General features: G+C 38.6%; 1 protein-coding gene across 1 annotated transcript in view; it reads right to left on the bottom strand.

The window, feature by feature from the left end:
• Positions 1-21,273, bottom strand: part of Ranbp3l (RAN binding protein 3 like) — a 48,896-nt gene that overhangs the window by 1,050 nt on the left and 26,573 nt on the right. The window contains exons 7-15 of the mRNA XM_051182686.1: positions 20,463-20,602; positions 16,864-16,958; positions 15,421-15,505; positions 11,241-11,343; positions 10,334-10,458; positions 8,897-9,017; positions 7,165-7,307; positions 4,930-5,110; positions 288-688 (exon numbers count right to left, since the gene is read on the bottom strand). Coding sequence (XP_051038643.1) covers positions 288-688; positions 4,930-5,110; positions 7,165-7,307; positions 8,897-9,017; positions 10,334-10,458; positions 11,241-11,343; positions 15,421-15,505; positions 16,864-16,958; positions 20,463-20,602 — 1,394 coding nt within the window. The remainder of the gene's footprint in view (positions 1-287; positions 689-4,929; positions 5,111-7,164; positions 7,308-8,896; positions 9,018-10,333; positions 10,459-11,240; positions 11,344-15,420; positions 15,506-16,863; positions 16,959-20,462; positions 20,603-21,273) is intronic.

Raw genomic sequence — 21,273 nt, 5'->3', positions numbered from 1 at the left:
CTTTACTGGTGGGGAATGGGGTGGGGCGGGGTTTAGTTGGCTTACATTTGTGGAAGGAATCACCAACCAACCTTTTCTCATCTTCCTGTGCTTTCTTTTTTTTTTGGGGGGGGGGGGAGGTTCTGTGTTGTTTTGGAGCCTGACCTGGAAAACTCTCTGTAGACCAGGCTGGCCTCGAACTCACAGAGATTGGCCTGCCTCTGCCTCCCGAGTGCTGGAATTAAAGGCCTGTGCCACCAAACCCCGGCTCCCTGTGCTTTCTTTACTGCTCTTATTTCCAAAGTTACCAAATGACCAGATTGAAACTCAGAAGATACCATGCAGTCCTTAAATGGCTTGGTTATTGGAAGCACTGACTGGGCTCGATTCGTTGAAGAATTTGGCTGTTGTTTGTCAGCACACCAACCCCTAATGGCGTTTCTTCCTCCGCTCAGTTTGCCATCTTGGGTTCTTCCTAGACCCATCTCTGCGATGTAGCTCCCAACATTGCCTCTTCTAGCATTCTTCCTCTCACTTGCTGCCCCCACTTCATTCCCCTTGGTGAATTCATCTGCTGTTGTGTAATGAAGAGTTTGGGCCGTACAAGTCCCAGCTTTAATGTGTATTTTGCTGTGTGAACCTTTGGACTGGTTGCTTAACCTTTCTGAGTCTATTTCTTCATCTATAAAACAGTAGCTGCCTTGTAGAGCTGTGCATAAATTAATAAATGCCTAACCCCGTATCCACTGTAAATAAGACCCTGCAAATATTAGCCCTCTTTGCCTTAAATGACTTCCACTATTACCAGCATCTTTAGCCCATTTATCATTCTCCTGAACTTCAAATCCGTATTTGTAGCTTGCTATAGGAAGTCTCTTCAGTTCAAATATACACCACCTATCAGTGGACACTGAATTATATTTAAATAAAACACTCTCCCAGGTGCTGGAAATCAAGTGACAAAGAGTTTTTGTTCTATAGGAGCCTGGAGATTATACAATGGTAGAATTCTGCCGAGTATGTCTAAGAATTCAAAAGAGGAGGTTTTAATTCAGCATAAGAGAGAAGATATCCTGGAAATGTCTTTAACTAACACACAGTAAAACACAGGTGTCAGAAGGAATTCTGCAGAAGGAATGGCATGAGCAAATTTATAGAGACCCAGTGAAGCAGCAATTGTGAGTTCCTAGTGAACTGTGAGCAGTAGACCACGCTGGAAGGCAATGCAGTAGGTGCAGGCACAGCAAAGTGTTCTATCTGTGCCATGCATGTTAGAAAGAAACAAAAAGGACAGGGTGACATAATTAGCTTTGCAAAATCATCAAAATTTTCTCAAACACATGCAGTAAGTAAACCTCTGAAAAGATGTTCAGACATATTAAAAATCAGGAAGATACAAATTAAGGCCAGAGTGAAATGGCTTTCATCCACTAGATAGGTAGAAATTAAGAAGTTCTAGGAATATTCTAGTTAGAAGACTTATCAAGCCATCAAGGCCTTATTAGGCTAAACCATTCATCAATCACTTCAATAATTTTACCATTACTACAGTTTACTGTCTTAGGAGTTCTAATATGATCTTATATTTCAGTTTGATATCTACAAGTCTGACTTTAAAAAAGAAATCAATCAGTATAGTAAAGTATATATGGGAGGGATGATCTGACACAAAACTCCTGGTATTCATTGGACAGAGTATCAGTTTCACATATTCTCAGACAAAAAGGAAATTTTAAAGTTACTGAATTTTAAACTCTAATCCCAGTGGTTTAGTATGGCAAAGTCAATTCGGTTTTCTTGCTTTTTTTTGTGGGATGGGGAATAGGAGATGTATATTTCCAAAGAATATTTTCTTCAGCGTAGCAGTTACACCCTCATTACAAGTATGTTAGGGTTCGGAACACATTCAGAAACCATTTAGGATCCTTGAGTCTCTATCCCGGGATGGGATTATTTAGGGCTACTAAGAAAATAAAATATGATGGGACTGATTTTTATATGTAATTCATAAAGTACCTCTGAAATATCAAAAGGACAAAATGCTAAAAATTATTGAAATTAGTGTACCATAATGATGGAATTTGAGATAGTCATTTGACTATATATGATATGTTTGTTATAAAGGACTTCTACACAGCCACAGCTTCTAGACTATTAATAATGACAATCACATAAATAAAGCATATTGATATTAGTATTTTGTTACTTTTGACATATAGGTAATATACTATTTCAATTATTCACCAGCATTTGTAGAGTGACTGAGTCAAATACAAATGATGCAATGGATACAAGTCCATGAATGGACACTTTTTAAAAGAATTTCTACTTGAATATATGTATTAGGAAACTCAAAGTGTAAGTGAAAATATACATTTCTTAGAAGATAAACATGAAAAAGAAGATAAACATGACTTAATGAAATGCCTTGCAGTTCTATTTTTAAAGATATGATTATAAATTTAGTAAACTATCTTTTCTATAGCCAATGAATGACTAAAGTAAATACTTTAGTTAGATATTTATAAAGCCAACAATTTGTGCCTTTAATTATTATATCCATCAACATGATGGACAGTCCAAATTAGTTATCAAATTCTATTCTAAATTAATCCACAAAATGATTAAATTTTATCTTCTGCAGTTCATTTCTTAAATTTTATCCACAATAGTCAAACCATAAAATGTAAAACCTTTAATTGCAAGATTGTATTTCTTTAATTTAAAAAGAAAACTCTTCAAGGTATGTGTAGCATCTTCTCAGTTAGGATGGTCTGGCATTTCAGCAGACTGACCAGTTCTGTTGATGTCATGTTTGCAGGAGAGAGTGCTATGAACACACAACTGACTGACTGTGGTTCCACCTTGAAGGATCTGTGGTAAATGTAAAATATTTTATTACATATTATATTTAGACTCAATATCAAATGCAGACAAACAAGTAGTTTAGTGATAAAGAAATATAAGATAAAACATATGTTTAGATAATGTTGGAAAATATTGCTAATAATTTTCACTCCTACCCTATATCAAGTATGGTTGCTTATTTTAGCACGTGTGTACTCTTTTTTTTTTTTTTTTTTCCGGTTTTTGGGTTTGTCATCATCCGTGTGTGTGTGTGTGTGTCTCTGTGTGTGTCTATATGTGTCTGTGTCTGTGTGTGTCTGTAAGTGTGTGTGTGTGTGAGTGTCTGTGTGTGGGTCTGTGTGTCTGTGTCTGTATGTCTGTGTGTCTGTGTGTTTGTCTGTGGGGGGGGGAGCACACATGTGCTAAGGTGTGTGTGTGTGTGTGTGTGTGTGTGTGTGTGTGTGTGTGCTAAGGCATGTGTGTGGAGTCCAGAGGATACCTGTGACATTGGTTCTCTGTTTCTATCTTTATATGGGGTCTGGGGCTCAGGTTGTCAGAGTGACCTGACTCACACTTTCCCTTCTAAGCCGTCTCACCAAAAATGTCACTAATAATTTTAAATATGACATTTTCTGACAAACAAAACATTATTTAATTCATGGACAACAAAGTCCAAACAGGACTTCCATAACATTTTAGCATTGTCTGCAGTACCTTCTGAGGAAGGTGCTGTGTGAGGGGGAAACAGCAGCAGAAGGAAGATCCTGTGATTGACAGTTGCCTTATGTTATTTCCGTTGATGGTTGTATATCAACCCTTTCCTAAAGTAAAATTTCATGACTGTGTCTCGTTGATTAAATTTTGCCATTTCATCTTTATTTCAAGTTGACATTTTTTAATAGAATCCATTTTATTGTGGACAACATAAACATAGCAATGTAAAAGATAATTTACTTATTGCATTTAATTTGGAGAATCAAAAACCTTTCATTCAGTGGATTTGTTTAAAGTGGGAAATCATACTCATGTAGTTCCCTGGCTCACTGAATCAAGCAACCTAATCTGAACATACGGTAGAATTTTCCTTTTAATTGTAATTTTAATATTAAGCTAAATGTTTCATCCTGTCTTATATGTTCTTTGATCATTTTTTTAAAATTATGCATGAGTAAAGCAGCCTTAAGATTGTAAAATAATTGGAAGTGGGAAATGCTCATCGCAATAGCAATTTATATTGTCAAGTCCTTCTAGACAGAATTGGGGTAAGTGAACCTGTCCCTGAAAATGACCGGATGACTCTGTTAGAATAGCTACCACCATAGATCACAGCTGTGCTTACTAAATCTTTGGCACTGCCCCTACCAATAATGACATCAGGCTGTTACTTTTAATTCCACATATCAGGACATCTAAAACAATCACTTTACTGCTGAGTCTGTTTTAGCCTTAGTTCATCCATGAATCCTGACTCAATTTTTTTATTATTATTATTTTTGAGACAGGGTTTCTCTGTAGCTTTGGAGCCTGTCCTGGAACTCACTCTGTAGATCAGGCTGGCCTCGAACTTACAGAGAGATCAGCCTGCCTCTGCCTGCTGAGTGCTGGTATTAAAGGTGTGCACCACCACTGCCTGGCCTGACCCAATTTTTAAAAAGTAGTAAATTTTGTCCTACTCAAAGGACTACCTTTCAGATAATACTTACACCATTTAGTTGTTTCTCTAAGCAATCAAATTCCAAAAGGTGAACTAATACAATTTTCAGGACTTAAAACTAGATCTACCTGGATCCCCACTGCATACATTTCTATTTCCTCTGGTTATAGCCAATAATAAACTGCAATATGAGAAAATGAGCATGGGTCGTGGTTACTTGAGAGGCAGCAATGTAATAAATTGTGAATGAAGTTGTTCATGGAATTTATGGGCAAATGACCTATGGTGTCACAGAGAGGCGGACTTGAAGGCCCCTGATAGAAGACAGAGATTTTTTTCCAACCTATTCCTGGATACAAACAGCCAGGCCCCAACTACCACCCACTTAAAGCAATCATTTTTGTAGCGGAAGAGCCTATTCAGTATATTGCAGTGTGCAATTATTTTACCTGATCCGTTTTTAGAGATTTGTATGAAGTCATCCTCATCCTCATCAGAGCTGAGCTGCTGGAGGACTGTGTCTGACTGGCTTTCTGCTGAATCGCCATCAGCCTGCTTCCTGAGGCTTCGAAGGGCAACAAGACGGTGATGTATTGCTGCATACAGATAGCCTATGTCTTTGGCACTAGCCTTTGTGAGAAAAATTAAGTTGTTTAGACTATAAGTAATGGAAAACTGTAGCCATGTTTACATCTTTTATATCTCTCAGTGTTTATAAAGGAAGGAATTGCATTACATAAATCTGGAAGGTAAATAAATGTCCATAGCCCAACATGTTACAAAGTAAAGCCGATTCATTTTTACACCAAATTGTATCCCAAAGTGAGTAATGAGATCTTAAAGCATACATTTTAAGTGGAACCTGTTTGAATTGAGATCTTTAAGATGGTTTTCCCGCTGCTGCCTTCTGCTGTAGAGCTCAGTAGGCTTGGAGGAAAAGTACTTCTGCCTTCCCCATCTCTTTACTAACCCACCCTCCAGTCCACACACCTTCATGGAGAAGCAAAGCTCCCCCCTGAGGAGTGCTGACATTGTCAGACATCACACTTCTCAAAACTTCTCCAAGCTGATTTTTGGTTGTCATTAATATAAAAATGATGGCAGCAGCAGCTTAATACTGGTGTAGCATTAGCTGCTGTGTTTTTATTCCATTCACATTAGCAAAAACAAATAGTACAGATATACTCATCCCTCTTCCCTTTACAAAAGAGAAGAATGTGTCTGGGAAAGAGAAAAGGACAGGTACGTCTAAGTTACAACACTAATGAACTCATTTACATTAAAAAATTAATGTTGTGTCACCAGTTTAGCTATTTCATCTCACAGTTTTATAAAGTATATTGTGTTGCCTTCATTTTACATGTGAGTAAGTCAGTAGTTGAGTGAAAGTTAAGTACTTTGAGATCATATAATCGTACAGTGTTGCACATTTGTATGGGTATATACACATTTAGTTTTTCCTGATTTTGTAATATTTACTCATATATAATAAAATATTTTGTAGATGGAGCCCAAATCTAACCACAGAACTTATTTGTGGTTCATCTATATAGACCTTGCATACATAGCCTATGGGGAATTTCTACAATCTTTGTGTTGGCCAGGACCCATCATACAAGGTCGGGTGTGGAATTTTCCATGCTGAAGCTCAAAACAATGTTGAAGTTGGGAGCATTTTGGATTTCAAAATTTTAAATCGGGATGCTTAACCTATTAGTGTAGAATAATATGTTAATGGTGATCACAACAAATGGTCTTTATAGTATTCCATTTGTTTGTCTTTTGTGAATGTGCCACAGTTTAAAAGCCAGCTTGGATCAAGTGCTGGTGATGATGAGTAGAGTCAACCAGAGTTGCTGCCACAATGCTTTACCCACTGAAAACCAGTGCGATGGAATATTATGTCCTTAAATGGTAGAGAGGAGTTATCATCTTACTCTTAATTTTTTGTTTGTTTTTGTTTTTGATATTACTGCTTACTGAACTTTCCCTAACATTTTAATACCCAAAAGGTCACTTAAACCAGACTTTAAGTTAATAAAATTTTGGGGTTTTGTAACACACTAATTTTTTTCTTCATTATTTAGTGGAAGTCTATCCACTTATATTATTACCTAAACCATTATCATTTAGGTAGTCATATTTTTGAAGTCTTCCAGGTCTCAGACTATGGGGAAAACCCAGTTGCTGGGGGTGGCAGGAAGAAGGCTTTGTTCTTGGCAGCGCTCTTGTGTCTGTGTCTTGTATTTGAGGTCAGTCATTCCTGCTGCAGGGGACAGTTCAACTGTGCTTCCAGCCGTTGCCCTGGAGATTTTCTCATGTTCGGAATTGGAATTGGCTGTTGGACTGGTTGTGGCATGCTGGCCCTGTGCTTTTCCATCCCACACTGGCTCCTTTTGCAGTGATCACAAAGCCTCCTCTATCTGGGTAACTGCATAAGTAGCAGGTTAGGATTCTGCTGACCTCCTAGGAGCCACTTTGAGAAAATGCCATCACTGGAATAAGCTTATTGACATAATTTCAATAGTAATGGAAATGATAGGTAATAACATCCAAATGCCTTAGAATGAGGACCGGCTGATTCATACTGATGTTGGGTCCATTTGACAGTCAAAAATTAATTAGGAACTGCAAAAAGCTAACTATTGTATTAGCAATGTAACCCCCTCAAGCTGACATCTTACCTGAATTAAAAACACTTTTATACCATCATCTTCTAAATCAGTTGCAGTTATCCTCAGATTTTTGTGATTTGCTCTCTGAATCTTCATCTGAGTCCAGAGCCTGCTGTTGAGGATCAGCCTCAGACTACCTTGGTTACGCATGACTGCGATGAAAAGATGAACAGCTCAGATTAGAGTTCATAATACCTTAACCTGGGGAAAAAAACCTTCAAAGGAAAAGTGAACCCTGTAGTTGTCTTTCCAGATGTGTTTTCACTATTGAGTGGTAATTTAGCTAAATTTTATAACTTGATTTTTAAATTGGCCCTTACCTTAGAGGAAGTTTATTTATTTACTTTAGTTTCAGTGTTAGAATTATGTTTTTTCTAGAATTTTCAAATGACTAGATGTAAAGGTCCTCTTTAAAGACCTGGTGACATGTAGATCATCTAAGAAATGTTAAAATGGAAAAAAAGAAAGCATAATGTTTAAGTGTTCAAAGTGTTGAGTTAGATTAAGTACAGCTCAGCCATTAGAGAGAACACTAAGAGACCATTAACAATACTGAAGAAAGATACTCACACGGGAAGCCGATCATGGAATACTATGTAAAAAATGTCAGATCAGTATAGCACCATGACCCACAAACTGTACAGTCTACATAGAAGTGTAACGAGAATGAAATCCACAGAATGCAGTGTTCACAAACTAACTAGAAGGTAGAACTGATACTGTTTTATCTAGCATTTGATTGAATTATTTTCTACTTTCTGCAGTGAGCCCATATTGCCCACATAACAACAACAATAAAGGTGTTTGGAAGTTTTGGTTTTAATTTTTTTTTCTGGCAAAGAGTAGAATTAAATCACAGTAGAGAACAGCCAGAACTGCCTTGATTGGATTATTCAGCCACCCGTTTGTCCATTACTAAGTTGAAACCCCCACTCTTGTTCTTTTGATCTGAATTCCATTCCTTTCAACTTTTTGAGCTTGACATTTGAAACTCACAGATCCTCATATGCCTAGATGCAGATTCTGTGTGCAAATTTCCTTCAAAACGTTGACTTCTCAGAGCTGTCTGGCAAGAGAATTCACTGCACTAGCCCTCTGCCCTCACTCATGTGCAGTTTGGGCCTCTGAACAAAGCCCAGTGAGCGCTTTTAGGTGCCAAACATCTAAAATCTTTCCCCAGCTTCTGATCATCCATTTGCTGCAGAACACAATAATTACACACTTGTTTCCTCAGAAACTGACCCTACATCCCAGCCACAGACTGTGTTTAGATACCAAGGATGCACGATATGTCAGCTATTTCTTTACACCAAACTTTAAATGTTGCAAGGCCATTTGCTGTATACCCCTTCTGATACTAATGATATGATTATTTGGGTATGTGTTTAGCTTTGATACAGGTGCTTTCCACACAGCATCTCATCAGATTTTCACAGCTGCTCAAAAAGATTTGATTTATTGTATCTTGCTGAAAACTCCCACAAACACTGAAAAGGCCACAGACTACAATTCTTCATATTTGAATTCGTGTGGTCAAGCTTTAGGGTTGCTAGTCAGTGGTGGAGGAAAAATGGAACCCATGATGTTTAATAGTGAGCTTGAAATTGGAAGCTCCTAGAGTACGTTAGAAAAGTTGTTTCCATCATCATATTTATTGGTGTGTTTTACACTGCACCCTACAGAAGCAGCATGCATCTTCATGAGACATTCTACCCATTTACTTTACAACATTGCTCCTTACTTAGTCTTGACTGTAGTGATCCACAGTCACTGCTTGCTATGTCATTCAGTCTCAAAAGTCCTCTGCCTCTTTCAGTCCAGGATTGGGTTATTTTGGTGAACACAAAGATCTTGCAGTTGATCTAAATGACAATTGTTTAAAATGTCAGATACATTAATTTTTTTCATATTAAATCCTTTCTTGTGCCCTAACACTATTGTATCCGGTTTGTCTTGTACTAAATTAATCTTTGTTGATGATTAATAAACCAGAATTTGAGATTTAGTTAACTTTTAAGAACATGCAATCTCTGTCCATCTCAAACTGCAAAAATAGAATAATAACAGCATAGAGTGAAATGAAAAGGGCCCAAGCCTTGTTCTCTGGCTTCCACTTCTGTAATGGGTGGTCACTACTGTATCTTATTTACCCTTTCGGAGATAGTTGTAGGGATACACACCAATGCATATCTTTTTCTAAAACTAGAGGATACCATGTATACTTGCTGCTTTCTTACTTAGTATGCCTCAATATGCCAAATTCTGCATTAAAGTTGATATTATTTTGGCCATATAATGTTATTTTAAAGAAATGAATCATGGATTTGCATGTTAAAGTACTTCAAACACATGGACACGGATAAATGGTTAACATTTATCAAATATTCTCATGCAAAAGAAGGCATCTGTACATTCAAATGTAAATGGAGTGCACCAGGGATTGACTTCACTTGGACCAAAATTATACCATGAGATGCACTTATTTAGAATTAAAGTATCCTTAGGTCATTGTGGAAATAAGGGGGAGTGGAGAAGATGGAGAATGGTAAAGAGATTGGTGCCTTTAAACAAACAGTGAAGTCTGTACCCTAACACCACTCAGCCCCCATCAGGTACAGTGTACACCTGTGAAGTTCTTTATTTATGCAAATGTCTACACTTTAATGAACAACAACAATAACAAAAATAGCTTTTTATCTTAAACTGAAATCAAGTCACTTTTCAGTATTAGTAGAGTTGATCATAGTAATGGCACTGGCTGTGAGAACAGACATAAGAAGTATAAAGTGAAAGTCTGAAGTTATTGAAGACAAGATCCTAGCCCACCATGTATACAAGCCCCAGAACTCTGGAAGCTAAAGCAAGAGGATCTTAAACTTAGGTTCATTGCCTTTCTTTCTTGACAACTAGAATGGGTGATTGTAAACCTACACACACACACACACACACACACACAGAGAGAGAGAGAGAGACAGAGAGAGAGAGAGAGGCAGAGAAAGAGAACTTAAGAATATAATACTATCTTAGTTTAACAATGAGGTTTTACAAACCTCAAACAGTTTTTATTCAAGCAACTTAGTCTTCATGAAACTCTTTTTCTAGGTATTTTTGAAGATATCTCTAATGATGTTATATAATACTATATAGTACTAGAAAAAGTAATACATAGCTTACAAACCTTTAACACATTATGTTCCATTTCTTCTCCTGTTACAACATCAATTTTCTCAAGCAAGCATTTTTGTGATGGTTTGGAAGAAAAAGCAGCAGCTGATTCAATTAGGGATATGTTTTTAATAGAGCCTGTACCAAAAAAGAAAGCAGGAGGAAAAATATGTAAGACCCTGTTTCCTCTGCCATGAAGGGTGTGTGTTAACCACATTAATGAATCTTCTTGCCTTGTAGTTTAAAGGTCAAACTGTTTGAGTTGGTTAAAACCACCTAATTTGCTCTCCCATAGTATTAAAATCAGCAATTTCAAAGTTTGTATTATAATATAATTACATGTTTTAATCCTTGCCAAAACAATTTTAAATACTGGATTATAGGCTTTAAAAACTGTCAGTGTGTTAAGTAAATGTCCTTAAAAATAGAAGACAAAGAGCTGGAGAGATAGCTTTGTAGTTAATCCAGAGGACCCAGCTTCTGTTTCCAGCACCTCCATGATGGTTGCTATAACTCCATTCCCAGAGGGTATGATGCCCTCTTCTGATCTTTTTTGGGAACCAGTCACACATGTGCTCTAATGATGCACAGATAAAGATACACGGGACTAGGATAAAATATGGATTGTGTATTTTATTGTGGGAGAAGTCACACGAGAAACCAATGACCCTCGAGTTCCTGTTCCTGCTCCGAGGATCCCCACCCAGGCTACTCTCGGTGACCTGAGAGCTGGGGTCCTGGGTCCAAAAGAGACCTAGCCTCCCACAGGTCAAGTCCGCTCCTGTGCCCACACCCCGATGGGTCAGCGCAACAGGTGTGGGCGGGGTGGATATCTCACTACAGTGGTCCACCAACATACATGCACTAAAAACACCCATGCACTGTGAAGTTAAATGTTTTACAAACCAAACGATTCTTACTTGGTTCTGAAGCAGTGTCAGGGAATTTCAGAACAGATCTGAATGTTTTTTCCTTGGCATATGAATGGTTTTGAAGAGGAGGCTGGGTGAGCTTTTGAGTGCCCTAAGTAGGGAGAAATGTGCATTGTTTAATCTTATACCTAGATATTTGCAGTAAGCCAAAAAACCAAAAGATTTTTTTTTTCAATGCAGCTCCTGTGTTTTAGTTTCCAGCTCCCACCCAACTCAACAGAGACCTGGCTATGGTTAGGAAGCATTGGTTCTAACCTCAGAAAACACAACACACTTATCTCAGCCCATCCAAATGGGTCTGGTTTTAGGGAAATAAGGAAAGCTCAAGAAGCAGGGAAGCAGGTGACTGTCACTCTATCCAACAAGCTGACCGAAGTGCCACTCTCTTCATTTTCTGTGTTTTCCAGTGGTCTCAGAGATTCTATTGCTGTGTTCTTCCCCAGAAAGAAAAGTCCACTAGATATCCCAGAGAACAGAAGGGTCCTAATGTTTCCTCCAACATCAGTGATAGCCAGCAGTCATTGTGCATGGTGTGTGTGTGTGTGTGTGTGTGTGTGTGTGTGTGTGTGTGGTGTGTTTATGTACATGTCAAGACACGTGTGTAAAACTTAGAGAACAACTTGCTAGAATCGATTTTCTTCTTCCACCTTGTGGGTCCCTCAAATCAAACTCAGGTCACCAGGCCTGATGGCAATTGCCTTTACCATTGAGCCACTTCTCTAGACACCAACAGTCATTTTCAAGGTTCTGCATATCTAACGTCACAAAAGCCTGTATGGAAAAGATTACAACTGTGCTGTCCCCAGCTGTGTATGTACCCCTTGCAGAACAGTGAAATGCTGCTTAACATCACATTCAAATCTTGCCTTTGTGAACTCAAGATTCTTCCTTGTTATTTAATGGGAAATCAGTATAGTCCCTGAAACTGGGTAAAGATGGGGTATAATCATTTTCAGTTTTAAAGAACAGAAATACCAGCTCAGAAAGATTAGTGATTCATTCTAAAAGCTCAAGTCAGGAATGCACTTTGACCCCCATATCACAAGGCCATCGGGTTACAAGATTAATTAGAAGAAAAACACAAACTATCTGGGTTGTTCCAGTATCCTTGGAACATCCTCTCTGAGAGAAATGGGAAGCCCCAGTCCTTTCATAAGCCACATCCAAAAACACCACACCAAACATCTGTGCTCTCACACCAAACCTCGGTACTCTCTCACACCAAACCTCTGTGGTCCCAGCTGTGCTTTGTTCTCATAGGTTTCTCTCTGTCTCTCTTACTACATCTCAAACCTCTCTAGAGTGCTGTCTATTTTAACTTTGCATAACTACTTAGGTGAATCTCAAACCTAGCTATACATTAAAATGACTTGACCCTTGACATCACCCCCCAGCATTTCTAATATAATGAGTCTGGGTGAGATCCAGCTGTAAGATCTCATTTAAAAGCTCCCCAGATGGGGAGGTAATGGTGGTTATTGTAAAAGCTTGAGAACAAATGCCCAGCTCACTCATAATGCTAAGCGTGTCCACATGGGCATATAACCCCAGCACCAGGGGGCAGAGAGGAGTAGAGACAAGAGCTCTGCAGTCCAGGAAGCTGCAGGATGGGAGAGACCCAGTCTTACAGGAATGAATAGGAGAATAATAAGAAAGGCCCCATGGCCTCCATATGTATGTGCATGGGATATGCACACACATGCATAAACCTGAAACACACACACACACACACACACACACACACACACACGAGAAAAAAATCTTTTCTCTTACTTAGCAAGACTCATTATGACATTTTCATACGTTCATTGTCCTTTGCTCCTCCTCTTCTCCTGCTAGTTCCTTCTCCCAAGTAGTGCTCCCTCTGCTTTCATGCCATATTTTAAAAAGTCTACATTCTCCAATGTTCACTTACTGTGTATAAGTCAAACCAAATATGCCTAAAATTATTTTAAGCAACTAAGAGTGAAAAACTATCATTTAAACTGAAGGATAAAGTACATAAGTTTTAAGTAACAAGGTCATCAGTCTATGAACTCAGTATCTTGTGTACCATAGGGATGCGGTAAATGGTTAGTAAAGTGATTGTTGAGGTAACTTAGGAAAGGAAAGAAAAGGAGGGAAGAGAGAGAGAGAGAGAGAGAGAGAGAGAGAGAGAGAGAGAGAGATTTGTTTAAATATATTGCACAGGCTTTCCCCTGTGCTTGCTTGGTGCATTCTATCTCTGATCCAAAGATGTGGATCAGTATCTCCGATATTGGTGGAGTTGCCAGTTGCCCATCATGTTTTCTTGTTTTGTTTTTTGACTGTATGTTTGACGTGGTCTCACTGTTTAGTGCAGGCTGACCTCAAACTGTGTCCTTCTACCTCAGCCCCCAGTGCTAGGATGCAAGGCATTGAGCAGCACCTCCAGGTGGGCCTGGCCTTCTTGGCAGTGACAGAAGCATGCTTTCAGCTGAAAAGCGAGAACTACCCTTAGAATTAAGGACAGCCCTGAGGAATGTCTGCAACGAGCAAGATCCACACACAGCTGACTCAGGAGAACTCAAAAAATATTGAAATCAACTAGTTTTGAGAATTTTTCTTTTCATTTTATTAGCATATGCTATTGGTACAAAATAATGCATTTCATTGTGGCATTCTCTCTCTCTCTTTCTGTGTGTGTATATGTGTATTTAGCAAGGATGGTATTTGTGCACATGTGAGTGTGCAGGTGCATCCATCCTTGGGGTGCAGACATACAGAGGCCAGAGGAGGACATCACTGGTGTACTGCTTGATGGCTCTCTGCCTTATTCCCTTGAAACAGGATCACTCACTAACCTACCTTATTTCCTTGAAACAGGATCACTTACTAACCCAGAAGCTTGCCATTTTAACTAAGCTGGTTCTTACATGGGAGCTACAGATTCAAACTCAGATTCTGGGACTTGCATATCAAGTGCTCATACCCACTGAGTCATCTCCCCAGCCCTCATTGTGATGTTGTGATGCACGTTTATCGTGCTCTTTGATCATGAAAATCTCTGACACTTCATTAACTTGCCTCATGTAACAGGTAACCCTAAGACAACCCCCTTAGGCCAAGCTCAGCCCAGTTAAAGTAAGGGCTGAAAAACCATGTGAGTCACGACAATGTCCAGGCATGTCATGGCTTTCACTAGACTGTTCCTTGCCTTATGGTAACGCTGTCTTCGAAATCAAAGCTCTGGGCAAGGCGCAGCAGCAGTGGAAGTAATGGTAGCAATAGCAGTTAGCAGTTCTCCTAGACAAGTAAAACACCTGATTTTTTTCTCTTAAAATGCAAATGGTTATAATTCTTTTCAAAGTAAAGGTTTGGCCGTAGTTAATAAGAGCATATTGGTTTATTATTTTAACAGGGTAACACTCATTTAGTGGTGTAGCCACTAAGAAGTTGCCTTTGAGCCAGTAAATAACCTCCCACTCATGCTCAGGCAAGAAACTCTAAATTCATTAGACCACCCAGAAAAGGAAGAGGAAGGGAGGAAGATGAAAGTGTGTGTGTGTGTGTGTGTGTGTGTGTGTGTGTGAAAATGACTAAAACTCATACTGTTAACTGTGTGAAATTAAACCCCTGCTGAGAACACTATATTAAAATATTAATAATTGAGCTTATCTAGTTGCTGCATATTTCTTAGAGTTCAGTGGGTACTTTGGGCTTAACACAGGCAAAGAACTGTTTGACACTTAAGGTCAGTAATAATGAAATGAATGTACAGTTTCCTTCCTCTACAACATTGGTTCTCAACCTGTAGGTTGTGACCCCTTGGGGATCAAATGACCCTGTCACAGACAGGGGAAGTCCTAAGACCATTTGAAAACACAGATATTTACATTACAATTCATACCAGTAACAAAATTACATTTATGAAGTAGTAACAAAATAATTGTATGGTTGGGGATCACCACAACATGAGGAACTGTATTAAATAGTTGTAGCGCTAGGAAGCTTGAGGACCACTGCAATATAGGCTTCACACCTGTTATTCAAACTGCTGGGACCTGCTTCCCAGAAGCCTTTTGTAGTTAAAGAAAGAAATTGTGACTTTTAACCCAGAACTATGAAGCACTCTGGAACTGAACACTATTAATTTGCCTTGAGAAATGTGAAACGACGGTTTCTCTAAGATAATTTACCACAATCTTACCAAAACTCTTTCTACCATGTTTTCTCCAAAAACGAAGTCAGAACTGCAGCTTTTAAAAGAACACTTATCTTCCTTTGGTTGGCATCTATGAAACAGAAATAAGTATTTGGTATTTTAAATTCATGGATGAAGCCACTTTAAGCCTTAGCAGGCAAAATAAACCAGTGGTTCAAGCATAATCATTCCTCTTGGTTCACATGAAATGAATGAGAAGTGAAGGAAAAACATGAGCTAAAGACTTCCGGGGATAATGTTCAGAATACTGTTGCTTACTGTTATGACCTTGGAGTTGACCTGCATGGATGACCCCTCATTCCATTCATTATATGGGTTGCATGACCAGCTGGAGGGCTGCCCAGCCCTTATCTTGCTGCATTCCAGCAATCCCTAACCATTTTCTTTGTCCTAAGTGGCCAATGATGCTTTTAGCCCTCCAAAGATCTTCAGGGTGTCTTATCAATTATACTTGAATGTGCGTTGTTTTAATTCTTGTACTCCAAGAAATTGACTTTTATATTAAAATTGTTTCACAAGATGAGAAAATGAAACATGCAGCCATTTGTAGGCAGATGTTTTAACAGTTCTCAGCATATTCCCATGACACCATAGCACTCAACCTGGATGGAACCTGTTCATGTGAGCCAGTGTTTGTCCACAGCCATTTCCAGTATTCTCTCAGGGAATCATCACCAGTAATACTAAGTAACATGAGCTTTTCACTTAACAGGTGTATACTGCTTTCCTTTTACCTAAACAATGAATGCTAATTAATCATAGATAGCATCAAAATGGATTAGAAAGTTGGGCAGAGAACACTTCAAAAAAGAGGAAGGAAGATTAATAGCAAGATAACTTGTATGTGAAGTTTAGTCATATCTTTTTTTAAATATTCTGAGCCAAGTCCATGAGGCAATGAAGGCAATCCAGTATTATTATGATGGTAGTGAAATAGCTGATGTATTCTCAAGAGCTTTCTAAACTACCATTCTTATAAAATGTGCTCTCAAATGAGAATCTTGTCAATTTATTCAGACAGTGTCAGGAAAATTACAGCTTATGAATAGTTAAAATGGTCAAAGAAAACAAAAATGAAAAGGAACCATTTTGATTCCATTTTGATTAACCATTTGCTTAAGCATCCCTGATTAGGAAATCTGAGGTATAAGATTTTCCCAAATCTGAAACATTTGGACCACTTGGCATGAGATCATGACTAGAAAATTCCTGGCTTCGTATGATGAGTCAAAATCATTAAAAATATTGTATATAATTATATTCAGGTTATATAATCAAGGTGAATCTGTGTACATGCATTTTCTGTTTAGATTTTGGTTCCCTCCCAAAGATAGTAATTACATTATGTACATTCAAATATTACAGAAATCTGAAACACTTCTAGTCCCAAACACTTCGGAGAAGCAACACATGAGCTTTATATTTTACCCTGATGTTGCCTCTGAGGTGTCAGCAGACAGCTGGACTGAACATCTGGCACGTGGTAAATTTTCACTTCTCAAACTAGAGTTCAACTCAGATATCTGAAAAAGGGAGAAAAGAAATCCATCTGAAAATTCATTCGATTTGCCCTGTCTAGAAATCTCAGACAGAAACCAGTTATAGTCTCACGTGTTATCCTGTGTTATGAGACAGAAACCAGTTATAGTCACACGTGTTATCCTGTGTTCAGAAAACAGACCCCTTAGCCCTTTATGTGCCTCATCTCACGTGATCCTCACAATTCAGTGCATTTTCTTCTTCTGCCCACAGTTTACAGAAAGAACTTGGAGAACTCACCCATATCACTCAACCAAGTGGAAGTGACATTAAGTACAAGTCTTTATTCCAGAGACTTCGTATTTCATTATAACCTCACAAACTTGTTGCCTTTGATACTTTTACCCGTTTTATCCATTTGGGCTTAGTGATTACTTCTCGGCAGTGGGGACTTTTCAGGGCTGTTCAGTCTGGGAGTACCTAAGAGCTTTGCTATCGCAACCACCTGGTGTAAGAGGAAACTCAGCTCATCTCCTCATCCTGATATTTCCTGTGGGCTCAAAACCATTATGTATATAATGTGTGTGGCCTATACTGATGCCATAAATGTGGGCGTGAGGGACTTCAGAGATGGAGTGGAGCCAGCGGTGGGACCAGAACTCATCTTTTCCCACTGTAGGGATTTGCAAATAAATGTGTTCTGTTTCCTCTTGAATTTTTATACTAATCAATAAAAGTAATAATATTTCCCTCTTATAACAGTAACTTAAAAGCTGACAAATATCTACAAGAGATCATGTGCCTCGGTTATCTAAGGTCAAAGTATATGCTGATGACCTTATCACTCAAATAATTGATCCTTCAGTCTAAATGATTGCTTTAAGTCTTTGTTGCCTAAAATAGTTTTAGGTATATTTGGTTTAATTTATACACAATAAGTGGACATTGTCTGCAGAATGTAGTTTTATTTTGAAATATGTGACTCATGGAAACAGAGGGAACACTGTTTGGGAAAAGGAAGGGGACCAGCTGGAGAGGAGGAGGGATGAAGGGCAAAGTAAGATGCTATATCTCCATGAAATGCCATAATGAGTCCCATTGTCTTATATGCTAAGTAAGAGGAATTTGCTTTTTAGGAGCCAATGACTAAACCTAGGGCCTTGTGCTTGCTAGGCAAGTGCTTTACCACTGAGCCAAATCCTCAACCTTGTAGAAGGAAAATTAAAACTATTTCTTTTACCTTTTGAGATAATAATTATCTTTTCTTCCCTCCCTCCAGATCCTCCCATATACTCCTGTCTGATCTTTTTCAAATTCATAGCCTCTATTTACACTAATTGTTGTTACATACATATGTGTACCTATATCTACGTCTATGGAGAGAGAAGTTCCTAAATATAACCCATGTAGTCAGGATACTGTTGCTTGCATGTATTTTTCAGGGCTGATCATCCTGTAAAGTCTCACCAACATAACTGCCTAAACATGAGCTGAACAACGACAACAGTAGACATACTAAAGTGGACTAGGTCAGGGAAAGTAGGCGGGCAAGCCCATGAGACCTCAATCCTACACAGAGAGCTACAGGCAACTAAGGACTGCTGAGAGCTGAAGAAAAAGTCTTCCATGGGGAAAAGCACACCATGTGGTTATCTAATACCAAAAGGAAACTTTTTTAAAGACTATAAGAAACAGTGTTACCAAAGTTTATATTTTCATTAAACTTTATATTTTTATTAAATGTGTATATTAAAATGGTAGCCCATTTGGTTTGTAGTTTTTAAATTATGAGTGACAGTGAATATTTTTGACTAAAAAATAGCTGGGTGGACACTAATTTATCTACTCTGATACTGGTCACTAAAGACAATAAGATGATAATTCTATATAATTCACTTAAGGATACTTTTCACATTATATACAGATTACATTCATTTAGTCAAACTTGAGCCATAAAATTTCATAGATTATGTTATCTCTGGAACTTCAAAGACCATCATGGAACAAAAAACATACCTAGTTGGGCTTCTCTATAACTTGGAGTAATCTCTATTTATTAGACCTTTAAATTATGAAGAAATATTTTCAAACTAGAGCTGGAAATTTTCTGTTCTGTAATTTAAGCAGAATTTAAAAAAAAAAATAAATGAACAGTCACCAGTATCTGCTTTCAATCCCCAGAAAGCCAGGTGCAGCAGCAAACATTATAATTCCATGCCTGGGCAGACATAAAGGCAGATCTCTGGGATTGCTGGCCAGGTAATCTAATTGTCAGACTCTGGGCCAATAAGAAACCCTGTGTCAAAAAGCAAAGTGGAGGGCTCTTGGGAAATGCCACCCAAGGTTGTTCTCTGGCTTCCAAATGCACATACATGTATACACAGACATGGATGAGATTTGTAAAAGTCATGACAAGAAAGAAATATCACTACACTTTGGATGTCATAACAACAACAAAAATTTGGTCTATGGTACCCAAATTGGTATGTAGCAGTTCAAAAGTTAGCCAATTTTTCCTTACAAAATTTAAGACTGATTTAACACCATTCTCCCCAACACTCCTAAATGAATAAAAGTAATTACTAGATTGGATTTAATTAAAACTTTAGTAATATATCAATCTGAAATTAAGAATATGTTGTACCTTATAAACCACTTATCATCTGCTATACATAATTGATTAAATTATTAAAATTCACAATGTGCCTCACAAAATCATATCTAATGAAGAAGATTGTTTGGAAGCATAACAATTTTGGAAAATGATGACCAAGTTCACCTTCCTTTTTTTCCTTGATAAGGAAAGTGCCTGGTTTGGATAAGCACAGGCAGTTGCAGGTCAAGACTGCTTCCATTCTGATTTTTTTTTCCCTTAATCAAAATGACTGATATATTTCACTTCCATGTGTTACTGTCATTGTGTTCAACGAAAACCAAAGCAAACCAGTTGAACAGCCTCAGGAGTTTGAAAAACAAATGGCTGCTGGAATAGCACAAATTCCAGCCGCCTAAGTCCTGTCCCATCCCTTCAGAGTGTCAAAGCTACAGATGCAGCCATAGAACATTCCAGAAGCCCACGTCTGTATGTCCCAGCAAAAGAGGATTGCCTTAGGAAAGCTTTGCAGTGAGTGATTCAGGCCCTTCCATGTTTAGGATGGAGAATTCATATCTGTCCCTGGAAGCTGCCAAGTTCCCTACCCTACCCACAGTGATTCTGTGCATGGAATCTTTGCTGCTGTAATCTGTGAAGATGTCTGGTGTGACCTAGACTGGTGAAGCCTCTCTGTGATGTTGGCCAGCGGGGATGCAGAACCCTTGTCTGTTATTTCACTATAGGTTCTGGCCCCTGCCCATCTCATTGCTTCCCCAAGTTTCATACCGTCAGCATTCTGGTATTCCTACTATGCTCATGAGTCCCACTGCCTGCTGCACAGCTCTCCCACATGGAGTGACAGCAACCACACAATCAGGTTCAGGGAACATGCTCCAATTTAATAAGAGCATCAAGAGCATTTCAATGTCCCTCCTACCAAAGGGGATTTACTTACCTTGTGTTTAGTATTTCCCTTAATTTTGTAGGATTTTGATGCACCATGCCCAGATGTTTTGCTTATGTTTTCGCAGCTTTGAGCTTGAGGGAGCTGCAGAATAGCAGGCCTTAGAACGTGCTCGGAAGGTCTCACAGGACCTTGAAGAAGAAGAATGAAAAGATCAATATTTTGGTGAAATACTCCTTTGTCCCTGTTTTCACTATAGTGTTCTTTAAAAAATACTACAATTAAGTTTTTAGAGATTAATCGAAGTCAACATAGCCCATGAATTGGCTGCCACTCAGTTCTTACCTAGCTTTAGCCAAATACATGCTTTTTTTTATTACATGACTTGTCTAATCAAATATTTTTATCCCCCATGTTTTGTCACTCTGTCCTTCTCCCAACACACACACACACACACACACACACACACACACACACACACACACACCACAGAGGTGGGGTGAGAAAGAGATTAAAATATGCATGTAAATGCAGCTTATAAACTGCAGTCAATAGAGTTCTGAGTCTGCCTAGTTTTCTAAATTTTTAGAAAAGCTTAATGTTTCATTTATTTCTTTCCATCTCTTTCCTAAGCATGCCTCCCTTGACACTTCAGGCTCACCCCGATATTCTGAGCTTCCTTACTCTTTTGACAAAATCCCCTCCTTACCTGAGGCCTCAAATCCACCACGTGTCTGACCTCCCTGCCAACCTCAGTGGCATGGCTGTGACAACCTCAGTGGCATGGCTTTTATCCCTTCTATTCGTCAGGCAGCTACTGGGGTTCCATAGCTTGCTTGCCCAGTGTTTTTCTTCTAAATTC

This window comes from Phodopus roborovskii, unplaced genomic scaffold (assembly GCF_943737965.1).
Source record: "Phodopus roborovskii unplaced genomic scaffold, PHOROB, whole genome shotgun sequence".
Taxonomy (NCBI): Eukaryota; Metazoa; Chordata; class Mammalia; order Rodentia; family Cricetidae; genus Phodopus; species Phodopus roborovskii.
This window is presented reverse-complemented; position numbering and strand designations above follow the sequence as displayed.